The sequence below is a fragment of the Cydia strobilella genome, chromosome Z, assembly GCF_947568885.1.
Source record: "Cydia strobilella chromosome Z, ilCydStro3.1, whole genome shotgun sequence".
Lineage (NCBI taxonomy): Eukaryota > Metazoa > Arthropoda > Insecta > Lepidoptera > Tortricidae > Cydia > Cydia strobilella.
In genome coordinates, this window is record NC_086068.1 from 58824961 (window position 1) to 58842091 (window position 17131).

The window sequence follows — 17131 nt, forward strand, 5'->3', positions numbered from 1 at the left end:
ACCACTCTAACAGCTACAAATATAAGGCCCAAAATTTTAGTCGTCTAAACCAACTAAGGTTAACATGATTCAAACGAATTTCAATCTTATTAATAACAGCCCAATGTCTTATTTTGCTTGCTTCGCTCACCCTACTTATGGGAGTTATACTATCCTTTTGATGCTGTCAGAAGTGACAGTAACAACTGTCACTGATATTGTAAAGTTAGTCTTATACGTTTATAGTCTTATGTCTTAAAAAAGCCTTTTTCAAAATTTCATCAATTTATGATTATTATAAAACGGGTACATTCCGTATAACAAACATTTATAATTAATACAATTACATACATATGTATCGGTCTAGATATAAAATTATTTAATTCTAAATGGATATATCACAATTATATAGTTATGCGTCAACCTGGTGAGTTTGGTTCTGATTGATGAATTTGAATAAAAAAGGGTACAGTTTATATAACAGTATTAAATAAAGCGTACCCCTTTCTAAGTTGCTCAATTTTTTATGAAATAATGTTGATACGAGAGTACTTTGTAATATTGATGTGATTTTGTGCTGGAAAAGCTCGTTTCGCTTCATATATTCAATAGCAGTGGCCAATGTAAACAAAATACTGATTTAAACTAACACGATTTTCACTCATAATTTAAAATGAATACGGGACTTAATCCACCTGCCTGCCTGTGACCACGAACGTAACGTCACGTTCGAAACGTCAGGCCATAAATAAACGTAAGTTTGTACGCGATTAAGTCCCGTATTCGTTTTAAATTATGAATGTAAACAAAATTAGAGTAAAGTACTTTTTTTTTGTATTTTTTTTTTCAATATAGGTACATCTAAATTACGTGCCAAATACTGTATATTTGTTTACATTATATGCCACTTCAATGAACACAATATCTAAAAAATTCGAGATTCTTACATTACGACACCCAATAAGGGCTTATAGTAAAATGTTTTGAATTAGATTTGTAAAATGATGTTGATGATTTAATGATGTATTGTACAGATCTCGGTCAGATCTATGCTTAATTTATATTCAATGCTTCAGTCCATAGTATTACTTGGTAGGGTCAGACCAAGATAAGTCTGCAACGATTCTGATAGCACACGCAGTGCAAGTGTCATTTTAAACGTAAAACTTCTATGAAACTATGAAGTATAAATAACACTTGGAATGCGTGTGTTATAAAAATAGTTGCAGACTGATCTTGGTCTAACTCTAGATATTTTGTAGTGTGATAAAATAGTTAAGAATGTCATAGTAACAATTTATAATTCGCTTGCCCTTATCCCATTCATTTGGTATAACAATTATTAACTGAAAATAATCATTTGAGTCAAAATTATTTCCGTTTTGTTTTTGTCCCCAAAAAGGGTTGAAGTGAAGCTTTTTGTAAGAGATGATCGTTTTTAATTTTTCTCATGTAAAATATAGTCTACAGCTAAAAAGACATGCGATAGCACTCTTTTTATTGATTTATTTGATAGAAAACGCAAATACAAGCGTGACAGAGTGGTCAGAAACAAGACAAGAATTTTGACGCATTTACTCAAAATCTAGCATGCCGATACTGTCCATTATAACATTTCATTAATATAACATTTGAATTGATTTATTTATCATCTTGACATTTTTATCACACTATGAAATACCAGAATCAATTTATTGTCACGATCTTAATACAAAGATTGGTAGAAAAAGTCATGTTACACTAAATATTATTTACTCACGCGGTATCATTCAAAACTCGATCTTATGGCAACCGAATTAGTGATAAAATGTCGAGTATAAGCTAAATATTAGGCTTATTGTTCCAAATTCGGAACGGTTATTAGTTCATTACAATATGAGAACTATTATCAAGAGGAATATAATGGAAAATGGGAAAGTAGTAAAATAAATAAAACTATATTATTATAAGTAGAGGGAAAGTAAACAGGGTTTTACAGAATATTAGATTTAGAAACAGTTCTTAAATTGGAATGAACTTTTTACAGACTTGCGCTCAAAATAGCACAGTAAGCAGGGATCACGAATATACGGCAGTGAGCGGCCTCCAACTTACAATATCTTAACTAATCGAGCTAAACTGAAGAGGACTATGTAGTCAATTAACGAGGAACTTGATAGTAATTTTTCCTACTCGTACTGTTTTGGTAGTAAAATATATCACAATACCAGCCTATATGTATATTTATCCTTATTGTATTCAGTATTTAGATTAAATAGAGAAATCTCACACATTTTCGAATTCGCTGAAGTGTGAAGGTTTTCTTGGGATATTAGTTGTACAACCAAAGTTAATTCCTCACATCACAATGGAACTAGAGAATTTAACAAATGAATACTCGTCGCCTTTTTAATCAATAACTAGGTATTTTACTCTACTTAAACTGTCAATAAAAATACAGGAATGTTACTGTCAAAATGACCATAGAATACGCTGATGCTAAATTAGTACCAAATTGTAAAGTACTCATAAGTTTTTGAAACATTCATAATTCTCTTCAGTGTAACTCACCTTAATTATAAATCCTGTCAACATTACACTAAGCGATTATAAAAACAACCTACATACCTAAATTTGAATGAATTTTGTACACTCCTGGCAACACTAAATGTATATATTAATAGATTATATCGTGTATATAAAATTATAGGAATATCGAACTTTGCAGTCCTTTGAACCCCTTTCAGCTTTGACACGCACTCATACATTTTCTATAGAGTACAACCAATTTAAATTAAAATGGCATTTATAAGTGACGAAAAATTTATAAAAGTCAAGGAGCAAAATTTATATTTCGCATTAAATATGAAGGCGAAATGTCAAATAGTAATAAAAATATTACTTTCGGCCACTTTCATAAAAACAGAGCTACGGGCTTATTCGACACAGCTATAATTCTGATGTCTCGAATAAACCCTTGGCCATTCTAGGCTTTATGTACCTAGAAATAAGCTTAAAAACCAGCCTACTTCCCCACATAAGCCATAGACTTCATCAGTCTAAAAGCTTCAAGAAACTTAATTTATTAATAAAACCTTAACTAAAACTACTTGAAAAATCCCGAATAAAATTGAGCTTGTATACTTTAAAAATGTCTAAAAAGCTGCTAATTGCAGCAGGCGTTTTGCCCGTTAATTTAAATTGCACCAAAATTCGAACGATATAACGTCATCCAAAGTCCAAGTATTTGTTTCGAAAAGGACAATGTACCTCTCATCCCATTTCGAAAACTAACCTTATATTTAAGAGTATTACTTGGTTTTCAAAGTCCTGGTTACTTATAAATAAACGCGGCAAAACAAACTATGGTTACCAATATCCGAACTAGACTTATACAGTTTGTACCCCATCAACAAGATACACAGTAGGTACCATAAACTTAAGCGAACTTTTTCATGGTTTATTTTGAACTAAAATTATTTTATAGCAACCTAGATTTTAAAGGTGTACTTTGGACTTTGGGCAATCTATACACATTGTACCTTGCAATTATACAAGGTGTATTGCACTTTAAACATGTTAAGGGTCCCACTGATTATCAGTCCACCGGACGATATCAGCCTGTCAGTTAGAACAAAAATTTGACAGTTCCGAACAACTGACAGGCCGATATCGTCCGGCCAAAGATAGATATAACTCCGTAATACTGGATACAGTCTAAGGAAAAAACGTGCCTCGAAAATCAAGAAAATTTGATTCTCGATCAGATGGTGCCACTACGTTTGGCCTACTCTCGTATAGATGGCGTTGACGGTTTCGTTTGTTATTTAACAATTTTTACGCATATCAGTAAAAGAACATGAGTCTAAATAATATAAAAATAATTAATGCAAATATTGCAAATAAGAAAAACATTTATCCATATATAAATACATTTTTTGACATCTTTATTTTTAGTTTTAATAGATAGATGACAGTGAATTTACTGTGGCTACAAAATTTACTATGGCAGTACCGCTCTATCCTATTATATCCTCTTTGGTCCGGCGGACTGGTAATCAGTGGGGCCCTTAATAGAGGGTGTACCTTCACGGTATACAAAGTGTACCTAATGAGCCAGTTATACGAGGTGCATGTACCTATTTATTTAGGATGTACCTAGAAGTTATACAAGGTACGGTACAAGGTACGTTACGAAGTTGTACCCTAGACTCGGAGCGGGCACGGGCGCGTCACACGCCGACGAAGGAGACGGAGGGGGTGGCTGGTTGTCACGCACGCGAGGAGGGCTTCTCATCGAGTCGTTTTGAGAACTCCGCTATGAATTCCCTGGAAATGAAAGGATATTTCGACTTACGATCGGTCGTAGAGCGACATCTAATGTTCACTTGTATATTGTGTAGGTTTATTACGTCTACAGTTTCCATTACACTGCAAACATGTCATACTCGCACACTAGTGTACCTCGTAGTAACTACGAGGTACACACGAGGAAGATCTTGTATAACTATTATACAAGGTCTTCCTTGTAGTTTTACAGGGTGTACCTCTCAGATGCAAGGTGTACCGCGCAATTAATGGCGTATGTGTCGCCACTAACTCATAGTTTTAAGTCAGGTCCCCACTGAAAACCAGCGCCACAGATTACCGCGGCATTATGCTGAGTGGGGTCCTATTTTAGCGTCCAATGTTTTTTTATGTCTGTATGTCTCCTTTTCCCTATGTAACATTGTTCTGGCGTTAAATAAATGTATTTTCATTTCTCAGGTTCTGAAAGAGGGTAATTGTTGTTGTAAAAGGTGTGCAGAAAATGATACGTGTCTGCACTAGAGTATTTTACGTTCGAAGTACGATTTTTTTTATTTTTTTAGGATAAGCAATTGAAATTTGAGTTTAAATGGATTTGTTATACAATTTCCATTCTGATATTTGACTGTCCGTTCCATAAATAACGATACTTTTGCATAAACTGTTAAATGAAAGTACCCTTAAGAAATACTATACAAATTTATACTTAGTCATGTTTTAAAGAAAACACATGCATTTTACTTTCCTCGTATTCGAAATGAAAAGTAGAGTGTTTAACTCGGGTGAAAGGCATCATTTCAGCCTCGGGCTATTGGCGCTTCCACTACGTTCGAGCGCCAAAATACCTCGGCAGAAATGAGTGCCTTTCATCCCTTGGTTACAATCTACTATTTCTTTCTTTCTTTTCTTACAATTATACAAAGTGTTCCATGCAGTTATACGGGCTAAACCTTGCAGTAATACAAGGCGTACCTTGCAGTATACAAGACGTACCTTGCAGTTATACAAAGTATACCTTGCAGTTGTACAAGGTGTACCGTGCAAACCATGAACCTTTACCTGTATATGATCGGGTTCATGTTCCTCGCCAGCATGTATAACAGCCACCCATCGCCGACGTCGGATCGTCTGCTAACCGCGGCGGCGGTATGCATTGCTATGGAGCGTGCAAGAGCCGCGGCCGGATGGACGACGTATCTTGCAGTTATACAGGGCGTACCTTGCAGTTATATAAGACGTATTTTGCAGTTATACAGAACCCTTACCTGTATATGATCGGGTCCATGTTCCTCGCCAGCATGTATAACAGCCACCAATCGCCGACGTCGGATCGTCTGCTAACCGCGGCGGCGGTATGCATTGCTATGGAGCGTGCAAGAGCCGCGGCCGGATGGACGGCGTATCTTGCAGTTATACAGGGCGTACCTTGCAGTTATATAAGACGTACCTTGCAGTTATACAGAACCCTTACCTGTATATGATCGGGTCCATGTTCCTCGCCAGCATGTATAACAGCCACCAATCGCCGACGTCGCAGCGTCTGCTGACCGAGGCCGCGGTTTCCATTGCTATCGAACGCGAGCGAGCGTGCAAGAGCCGCGGCCGGATGGATGGCACGAACAGTATCATCAGTCTGCGAAAGAAAAGATCAGAGTTTGTTTATTTTAGTTGGATTCATTGAATTCATTGCCATAAGTCAAAACACCCATAATAATGAAATACGGTCATTGATATTTCAAGTTAAAATTTAAGACGGAAATGGACGACCTTGCGAAACAGTCTTTCCATACAAACGTAGTCCCCATTTTCCTCTCTGGATAATAACATTATTGAAAATATTTAGAAACATTTTGATGTATATCAACCAAAGCTAATGCCTCTCTTCATTTGATTTTTTTCAGTCACACATATATCGTGTGTCTGTAGATATATGACACAGTCTAAAGTTACTTATTCTATGACTATGTCTACAGTTTACCTGTACACTAGCAGCATGAACAGCAGCGCCGCGAGCGCGACGTACCAGAACCACAGGAACACGTAAGTCTTCTCATTCACCATGTTCAGCGGCAGCACACACAGGCTGTCGTGTGCCTGTAGATATATGACACAGTCTAAAGTTACTTATTCTATGACTATGTCTACAGTTTACCTGTACACTAGCAGCATGAACAGCAGCGCCGCGAGCGCGACGTACCAGAACCACAGGAACACGTAAGTCTTCTCGTTCACCATGTTCAGCGGCAGCACACACAGGCTGTCGTGTGCCTGTAGATATATGACACAGTCTAAAGTTACTTATTCTATGACTATGTCTACAGTTTACCTGTACACTAGCAGCATGAACAGCAACGCCGCGAGCGCAACGTACCAGAACCACAGGAACACGTAAGTCTTCTCGTTCACCATGTTCAGCGGCAGCACACACAGTCTGTCGTGTGCCTGTAGATATATGACACAGTCTAAAGTTACTTATTCTATGGCTATGTCTACAGTTTACCTGTACACTAGCAACATGAACAGCAGCGCCGCGAGCGCAACGTACCAGAACCACAGGAACACGTAAGTCTTCTCGTTCACCATGTTCAGCGGCAGCACACACAGTCTGTCGTGTGCCTGTAGATATATGACACAGTCTAAAGTTACTTATTTTATGGCTATGTCTACAATTTACCTGTACACTAGCAGCATGAACAGCAGCGCCGCGAGCGCGACGTACCAGAACCACAGGAACACGTAAGTCTTCTCGTTCACCATGTACAGCCACACATTTGTCGTGTGTCTGTAGGTATATGACACAGTCTAAAGTTACTTATTCTATGGCTATGTCTACAGTTTACCTGTACACTAGCAACATGAACAGCAGCGCCGCGAGCGCAACGTACCAGAACCACAGGAACACGTAAGTCTTCTCGTTCACCATGTTCAGCCACACATTTGTCGTGTGTCTGTAGATATATGACACAGTCTAAAGTTACTTATTCTATGGCTATGTCTACAGTTCACCTGTACACTAGCAGCATGAACAGCAGCGCCGCGAGCGCGACGTACCAGAACCACAGGAACACGTAAGTCTTCTCGTTCACCATGTTCAGCGGCAGCACACACAGTCTGTCGTGTGCCTGTAGATATATGTTACAGTCTAAAGTTACTTATTTTATGGCTATGTCTACAGTTTACCTGTACACTAGCAGCATGAACAGCAGCGCCGCGAGCGCGACGTACCAGAACCACAGGAACACGTAAGTCTTCTCGTTCACCATGTTCAGCGGCAGCACACACAGGCTGTCGTGTGTTTGTATGCTGCCTGACGCACCGTATTTGTGGAAGGTGCATTTTGTGACCCGCGGGAATATGTAGATCATTGGATCGAATCTGGAATTGAAATGATATTCACGTGAATAGGGACTTTCAATTAGGAGGTCGCGGGTTCAAACCCCGGCTCGTACCAATGAGTTTTTCGGAACCTATGTACGAAATATCATTTGATATTAATACCAGTCGCTTTTCGGTGAAGGAATGAAACATCGTGAGGAAACCGGACTAATCCTAACAAGGCCTAGTTCCCCCTCTGGGTTGGAAGGCCGGATGGCAGTCGCTTTCGTAAAAACTAGTGCCTACGTCAATTCTTAGGATTAGTTGTCAAGCTGTCCCAGGCTCCGATGAGTAGTGGCAAAATGCCGGGATAACGCGAGGAAGGTGATCATATATATTCATGAGAATAGGGAAAGATCGAGAAACTTTTTAGAAAAAACCGCAGCAAATTTAAAATTAGCAATAATAGCTCAACTAGGAGGATATAACCAAACGGAGTAGCCATTAACAGGTGTTCCCCTCTGTCGAAAATAGTCGGCCAATGGTCATACACAATGTATGGACTGACAAATTATCTGTCATAGCTATTTTGACGTTACGTATACATTGGACGTTCCCCTCCCCCGAAAAAAATGGCAGACTTTTTTGTACAGCAAATTACAGATAAGGCGTCTCCGTTGGTTATATCCTCCTAGTAGTTAAAAGAGCACTGCCCGCGCAGCATGGTTCCCCTATCACTAAGTCCGTCACTTTCGCACTCACATACTTGTTAGAACGTGACAGGCATGGTGATAAGCGTACCGTGCTACGAACCCTGGTGTGTGTGTGTGACAGTGGCGTAACTAGGAGGACGGGGCAGAGGGGGCAAGTGCCCCGGGCGCCATCCAAGGGGGGCGCCAAAATGGGCAAAATGCAGCAGCAGGGAAACTTTTGTCAGTCGTCAGAGGGCGCAAATTTGGTGAATGCCCCGGGCGCCATATCCTCTAGCTACGCCCCTGGTGTGTAAGCAGTGGTTTAAGAACTCGCAAGTCTTATTTCTTAGGCTTCCGTACCCAAAGAGTAATAACGGGACCCTATTATTTAGGGTGAAATTTTTGCCGTTTTTTGCGTAATGCTACGGAACCCTTCGTGCGCGAGTCCGACTCGCACTTGGCCGGTTTTTATTTGTGTTTCATATGCAGATAAGCACAAGTTTAGTTTTAGATTGTATAACATAGTTATAAGGACATTTGTGACGTTTTCAATCAAAAGGTACCACATTGTCGCTTAACATGAGGACGAAAATTGCTTGTATCTTTATACGAAAAAACTGTCAGCTTCTCTATGGCAAGCGACAATGCGGTACCTTTTGCTTGAAAACGACACATTTGCTACACCCCACCTGGGTCTATGTGAAACTTTTCATACTTGTAACACCTTTGTAGTCAGCAGCAGAAGTTGGTAAGCGGACGAGGTGTTCAAAATGATCTTGACGCGACTTTATTCTTAAGAGAAAGAGCGTGTTAAGGTAATTTTGAACACCTCGCCCGCTTAAGGGGCCCACTGACTATCAGTTCGCCGGACGATATCGGCCTGTCAGTTGTTCGGAACTGTCAAATTTTTGTTCTAACTGACAGGCCGATATCGTCCGGCGGACTGATAGTCAGTGGCCCCCTTTAGCAACATCGGCTGCTAAAATCGCCATTGCCAATGATTTACATAGATACGTACGACAAAATGTGTTAATAAATTAACAGTGTATGGTATAAGATCAATATCGAAAAGAAATTCGTGAGCTAATAGCAGCATACTTAATTCGCAATGCAAAAACTTAAAAACTTTATCGCTATGCAAACACAAATTAATTATAAATAATGTACGAAAACATATTAGAAGGTTATCTCGGAGCCAGCAGGCGACGTCACTCATACCCTTTTCTGCTGCAGTAAAAACACTCTCCCAAGTATCACCTTTAAAAAGGATCACTGTACTGTATCATCGGCATAGCAGATTATTTCCGCTTGGGAAAGGGGAATTTTGTGAATGTCATTAATGTAGATTAAAAATAATGTGGGGCCAAGCAAGCTGGATGGCCAAATAGCCAAGCAGGATGAGTATAGTTTTTTTTGTTATTTACTGACAATTTAGTTTTGACCAACTATATATTAACTCATTTGAAGTAGCTCGGCTACTGGCCGGTGACACAAAAGAGGTATAGAAAAACAAACATTTCAGTGTCATTACAAACGCGAATAAAACCAGCACGAATACAAATCAAACTCAGTGAAAAAAAACTCTATTTATAGTTTTCCAAATAAAGAAAGAACCAGAAAGCAGCCATCAGTGCCACCACCAGCAGTCCTCTGGCAGCAGCAGACCCCAAACCATACCGGTAAGCCAAGCTAGGTTCTTTTGGATTAATATATATATAGTAGAAAATATGCCATACATAGTAGAACAGTTATAGATACAAATTTAGTCCAATCAGCCACTCGATGGCCTCGTCGCTAAGGACTATCAGGTCTTCAGGAGGTCCATTGGCATAGCGCGTTATGTGGCAATCCTTTTGGACCCGGGTATGTCTTTAAACTGCGTCCAGACCCGGACATGTGCTTAAACTACGTCCAAAAGAGAGGTATGGGCACTGTGAACGACATCTCGCTTTGTGTGGTAGGGCACAGGACAGCGGATGTCATTCCAGATCTAGAGCAAACCCAACTGGGGAAGTACCTCCACCGGTTGGACTAAAGCAAAGGGGGTGCCGACACCGGAGTTTCAACGGAGTGATGTTATTATGACACCTATTTTTTATTGTGTTATCGTAGAGAATACGCTAAAATAAGCATGATTTCTAGGAAAAACTTCTCTAAAATAAAAAATGGCCGAGATATTTGACCCGCAAGTTGAAACCACTATTTGACAAATTAAAATCAATCATATGGAACAGTAAATTTAAGTAACAGAGACAAGATAGGTGCGACGACGAGCGAAGCGAAGAGGAGTGTGTTAGGTTGACCGCGATGATCGTTCCAGAACAGACATGTTATTGTACCTACTAAAAAAATTCTAAGTCTTTTTTTTGCACCCCCTTTGCTTTAGGCCAACCCCTCCACCTTACAGAAAACCGCAGCCAAATAACACTAGACCCTACTGATAGTGTTGTGTTCCTGCCGGTAAGTAAGGTTGCCAGAGCTCAACGAGGGAGAGGAGTGTTACGGTCGGCAACGCGCGTGTAATATCTCCGCTGTTGCAGGCGTCCATAGGCTACGGTAACTGCTTACCATCAGGCGGGCCGTATGCTTGATTGCCACCGACGTGGTATAAAAAAAATCCTCTATTATATGTTTAATTGTTTGTGCGGATTGTGCAGCCTCGCCACAGCTGCAAGCCGCCGATTCCACCCATCCACAGCGGTGTTTGTAATAATTGTACCAACAATTACAGTCAATGACCTTTTAATAATAGACGCGTGACGTTCATAGTTGGCAAAACTGAAATGCAGGCAATATTTAGTAGATGATTGTGATAATCTTGACACATTGGCGTCAGCCGTACGACTTACTCAATATAGATTCCGGAACCTATATTTGGTGGCTCACGATCGAACGCCTGGTGCCATATCTACCTCCCTTTACTCCCTTTACGAAGAAATACGTTGACAACACTTAGGTTAGAGATATAAAGTAGATTCAGTTGAAATTTGGAGTACTGTCGTAATTCCGGTGACAATGCCATAATATGCTAACATGGAGGTGTTCTGATGATGCAGCCGGTAAGCCAAAGGAACTCCTCGATGGAAAAACACAAACACATCAAGTTTAGGCTCATTAAAGAAAGGTCTCAAGAAGTACTCGATAGACATGCAAATGAGAAGAAGTACATTCAGCAATAAGTGTGTCACAATTTTTTTTTTGACAGTTGTTTAAAGAAAAAACCACGAGGTGAAAGACATTCCAAGCGTCAAACGTAGGGGGCAGCAAAATTTTCATAATGTATACCTATAAAAAAACCACGTTACCTCAACTCTTGAGGCACGTCGCTGTAGCCCAGCACCTTGGTGCCGTAGTTAAATAACTCGCCGCCCAGGTGTCCATCAGCCACATCTGCTCCAGGATGATGAGGCAGCTGACACCGAAGTAGCACTAATAGGGCCAGGTTACCTCAACTCTTGCGGCACCTCGCTGTAGCCCAGCACCTTGGTGCCGTAGTTAAAGTACTCGCCGCCAAGCTGTCCACCAGCCACATCTGCTCCAGGATGATGAGGCAGCTGGCAACCGAAGTAGTACTAATAGGGCCAGGTTACCTCAACTCTTGAGGTACGTCGCTGTAGCCCAGCACCTTAGTGCCGTAGTTAAAGATCTCGCCGCCAAGCTGTCCACCAGCCACATCTGTACCAGGATGATGAGGCAGCTGGCAACCGAAGTAGAGTTGTGCCGTTCCCGGTAACATTACCTATTTAGTATGGGGAATGTTACCGAGCAAGAAATTTCCCCATACAAAATGGGGAATGTTACCGGGAACGGAACAACTCTAAACCGAAGTAGCACTAATAGGGCCAGGTTACCTCAACTCTTGCGGCACGTCGCTGTAGCCCAGCACCTTGGTGCCGTACTTAAAGAACTCGCCGCCAAGCTGTCCACCAGCCACATCTGCACCAGGATGATGAGGCAGCTGGCAACCGAAGTAGCACTAATAGGGCCAGGTTACCTCAACTCTTGAGGCACGTCGCTGTAGCCCAGCACCTTGGTGCCGTAGTTAAAGATCTCGCCGCCAAGCTGTCCACCAGCCACATCTGCACCAGGATGATGAGGCAGCTGGCAACTGAAGTAGCACTAATAGGGCCAGGTTACCACAACTCTTGCGGCATCTCGCTGTAGCCCAGCACCTTGGTGCCGTAGTTAAAGAACTCGCCGCCAAGCTGTCCACCAGCCACATCTGCACCAGGATGATGAGGCAGCTGGCAACCGAAGTAGCACTAATAGGGCCAGGTTACCTCAACTCTTGAGGCACGTCGCTGTAGCCCAGCACCTTGGTGCCGTAGTTAAAGAACTCGCCGCCCAGGAAGCTGTCCATCAGCCACATCTGCAGCAGGATGATGAGGCAGCTGACACCGAAGTAGCACTAATAGGGCCAGGTTACCTCAACTCTTGCGGCACGTCGCTGTAGCCCAGCACCTTGGTGCCGTAGTTAAAGAACTCGCCGCCCAGGAAGCTGTCCATCAGCCACAGCTGCACCAGGACGTTGATAAGGCAGAGCAGCTCGCAGCCGAAGTAGCGGAGTGCGTACATCTTGTGCTCCTGGAAGATGACGAGAGGTTGTTATAGTTATTGACGTAAAGCCGGTTATACTCCAGATAGGGGGCGTCCATTATTGTTCAGGGGCGAGGGGGGGGGGGTCAAGCCGAATACTTTTCTGGCAAAAATTTTGCAATAATGCGAGAAAAATAAATATATTAAAATATATTTCTAGACTAAAATATGGCAAAATCTTACACAACCTTCCGCTTAACAAAATAATGGAAACCGTGTAGTTTAAAATAAATTCAACGCATCAAGATCTCACGTGAGATTCCTATTCTCACAAATACTTACTACACGATTAAAAAAATCCACAAAAACATCTCACTTAGTTCATGGACTTTAATGAGAGGTCAATAGTCCAATTTGTCACCCTAGTTTTCTCGGTCACGATCCTGCAGCCTACACAAAGCTGGGCGTTGTTATTACTTATAAAATCAGTTCCTATATAGTTGGTCAAGTAAATCTTGTCAGTAGAAAAAGAACGCAAATTTAAAAAAATGAAGGCGCGAAGGGTTATCGTCCCATAGAAAATTTGAATTTCGCGCCTTTTTCTACTGACAAAATTTGCTTGACCAAGTATAAGTGCATTTGCAAAAAATTAGCTTTTAAATAAATTTATAATATTAAAGACTCAGGAGGTCGGGGGTTCAAACCCCGGCTCGTACCAATGAGTTTTTCGGAACTTATGTACGAAATATCATTTGATATTTACCAGTCGCTTTTCGGTGAAGGAAAACATCGTGAGGAAACCGGACTGATCCCGACAAGGCCTAGTTTCCCCTCTGGTTTGGACGGTCAGATGGCAGTCGCTTTCGTAAAAACTAGTGCCTACGCCAATTCTTGGGATTAGTTGCCAAGCGGACCCCAGGCTCCCATGGAGCCGTGGCAAAATGCCGGGACAACGCGAGGAAGATGATGAAAGACTCACGCGTCTTCGATCACAGTTCATTTTTACATTGATTAGCTGTCACTTAAGTTTGTAGACACTTTTTAGAAGTTTACCACATTAAGGGCCTGTTTCACAATAAAGTCCTGAATAAGCTACTTGCCACTTATCTGACGAATAAAGTCATCGTTGGCGTTTCACAATCTCCAAATAAGCTTTATCTGCTGGATAAAGTGCTTTTTTGTAGGAAATTTTATCTGACAGTTAATTTATTTGTTAATTAGCTTTACTTGGACATTGTGAAACAGGCCCTAATTTATTTAGAAATGTAACATTGAAAAAGAGTGTCAATTATTTTATAAATTAAGGGTCGGTTGCACTAAACCGTCTGCCACCGTTTTACCGTACGCTAAATTTTATTGTATGGAAAGTTTCATAGTTCTCTGCTACTTAACGTTAATGAGTCAGTTAATTGTGGTTGGTGCAACTGAGACATTAATAATCTGTCATATTAGGGACCATTATCGGACTCGAGAGGTATACGGTAATTGACTACTAGCAATGAGGATATAATAAGATAGAGCGGTACTGTCATAGTAAATTTTGTAACCACTGTAAATTCACTGCCATCTATAGACATACTTTAAAACTAAAAATGAAGATTTAAAAAAATACGTTAAAATGTATTTAAATATGGATAAATTGTTTTTTTTATTTTTATATGATTTTGACCCATGTTCTTTCACTGGTATGCGTTAAAATTATAAATAACAAACGAAACAGTCAACGCCCTCTATACGAGTGTAGGCCAAAACTAGTGGCGCCATCTGATCGAGAGTCAAATTTTCGTGATTTTCGAGGCACGTTTTTTCCTTAGACTGTATCCATCTATTACGGAGTTATAATCTTTGCTACTAGTAAAATCAGTTTCTTTTTTCGAACTGACAAAACGATTTTGCTGCTATGGTATTTATATGAAACACTAGCATGTGACGTCACAATCAAATTACCTACTCTTTATAGTTGTATATGGCTATATGGGTATTAAAATAGAGATTGTATCTAAAAATAACTGCTGTCCACGTTTCTCTATTAATCTTTTGGTGCTTTATTCCATGCATGGTGTAAAAAAAATTAATTTTAAATACAGTCAAATGACGACCTGCCCGCGCAGCATGGTTCCCATATCACTAAGTCCGTCACTTTCGCACTCACATACTTGTTAGAACGTGACAGGCATGGTGATAAGCGTACCGTGCTACGACGCCTGGTGAAGGTCGCGGGAATTCGGTGGATGCGAGCGGCACAGGATCGGTCGGAGTGGCGAGCCTTGGGGGAGGCCTATGTCCAGCAGTGGACGTCTATCGGCTGACATGATGATGATGACAGTCAAATACCCTAATGGGTATCTTTGGAAAACAGAGTCTTATGGTATACCATAAGACTGTACCTGTCTGACTGTGTCTGTCTGTCTGTCTCTGTGTGTGTTTTGTGTGTGTGGTTGTTGTGTATGTTGTGTGTGTTTGTTTTTGTGTGTGTTGTGTTGTGGATAGTTATAACTAACAAGCCCTGAAATAAAACTATGAAAACGGATTATATCGCGTATATTGAATTTATAATACATCCCGACGTTTCGAACTCTTTACAGCGTTCGTGGTCAACGGGTGACTGAGGAAAAATTACAAAGTGCAAAAATACCCACATACTAAAATAATGAACAATCATAGACTACAAACTTTAAGGCTGGTTGTACATGCAAAATCGGTTCATAAGGCTAGTTATACACTATAATTATTTTTCAAGTAAAGATATATATATATATATACGCGATAAAAAAAAAAACCTATACAACAAAAAACAAAACAAGCCCTATTTTAAACTCCACAGTGCATCTAAATTCCAAAATTCCTATCTCATTGTAAATGGGTCTCATGTATGCATTGATCAAATGATCATAAACGCCCATTCACGACAGATCAGGGGTCAATGGCCACTTGTTGGTAAGTGGCCGCATACCTCACTTATCGGCTCAATTGATCACTGGACATAAGTATGAATGTATAGTTTTTTAATTAGATGTATTCAACTCTAGAAGGATATTACCAAACGGTGTAGCCATTAAACTCTACTACACTTCTACTACTACCAAAGATAGATATAACTCCGTAATAGATAGATAAAGTCTAAGGAAAAAACGTGCCTCGAAAATCAAGAAAATTTGATTCTCGTTCAGAGGGCGCTACTAGTTTTGGCCTACAGTCGTATAGATGGCGTTGACGGTTTCGTTTGTTATTTAACAATTTTAACGCATATCAGTGAAAGAACATGGGTCAAAATCAAAAAAAAATATTAATGCTAATAAAAAAAATCATTTATCTATATTTAAATACAGTCTATCGTATTTTTATAAATCTTCATTTTTAGTTTTAAAGTGTGTCGACAGATGGCAGTGAATTTACTGGGGTTACAAAATTTACTATGACAGTACCACTCTAGTATAAGTTACTCTATGCTACTACTTACATAGACATAGTTTATACAAGTAGTTATAGACGCGCCATCGAGCGACCGGGGGTAAGAGAAAGAATATTTATATAAAATTTTGGCAGCCTAGGATTTTTTTTCTTTCACTCATAAATTTCGGTATTTCGCCATCGCCTTCTCCCTATGATGCCACCCGGTCGGCGATAAGGACAAAGCATGGCACTATTTTCTCTTTCCTCTTATAGAAATCGCAATAATTCTCTATCAAAGAGTGTCAGGCCCTTGACTACTTATATATACTTTTCATTTGCTCACACGCCAGTGACTGCGTTGTGAAGATTTCGGTTTTGACTTTTAGAAATATCTGTCTTCCCGATACATTCTAACTTTTCGTGGCGTGTGTTGTCATCTTGACTAGACCCCCTGGTCATAGAAACAAGAGATGAACTATTTAGCACCATCGTCCACTGCCAGATGCAAACCTAAATGCAACCACATAAGGTCGACATTAAGTCAACAGTTTAATTCAGCAGGGGTCCGACCCCATTGAGCGAGATGAGGGGAAACGGCAGATGCTATATCTAACAATGACATAAAAACTGATATATTCTCAGTCTTATGGCAATAGAGATAAGGTCTGTAAATAGTTGCGTTAACTATATATCTGTACACCTGGTATTTTTTTATAGGAAGTGCAAGAATTGTGAGTATCATAATTCATAATTGTGTGATGGTTTGCCTGATAGGTCGCAGATAATTAGTTAAACGACAACATTTGCTACTACATATGAATAGCAATGAGACAGAATTTTCTAAAATTGCAGTACTCATGAAATTAGATTAAAAAAACCGGGCAAGTGCGAGGGTAAATGAGAAAATTAAAAAGTAAACTTTTTCAAAC

General features: G+C 40.1%; 1 protein-coding gene across 1 annotated transcript in view; it reads right to left on the minus strand.

Annotated features, from left to right (window-relative positions):
* Positions 1 to 1193: 1193 nt before the first annotated feature.
* Positions 1194 to 17131, minus strand: part of LOC134755235 (innexin inx1) — a 72935-nt gene continuing 56997 nt past the window's right edge. Inside the window, exons 5-8 of the mRNA XM_063691757.1 lie at positions 12700 to 12857; positions 7447 to 7641; positions 5738 to 5899; positions 1194 to 4287 (exon numbers count right to left, since the gene is read on the minus strand). Coding sequence (XP_063547827.1) covers positions 4230 to 4287; positions 5738 to 5899; positions 7447 to 7641; positions 12700 to 12857 — 573 coding nt within the window. The 3' untranslated portion in view covers positions 1194 to 4229. The remainder of the gene's footprint in view (positions 4288 to 5737; positions 5900 to 7446; positions 7642 to 12699; positions 12858 to 17131) is intronic.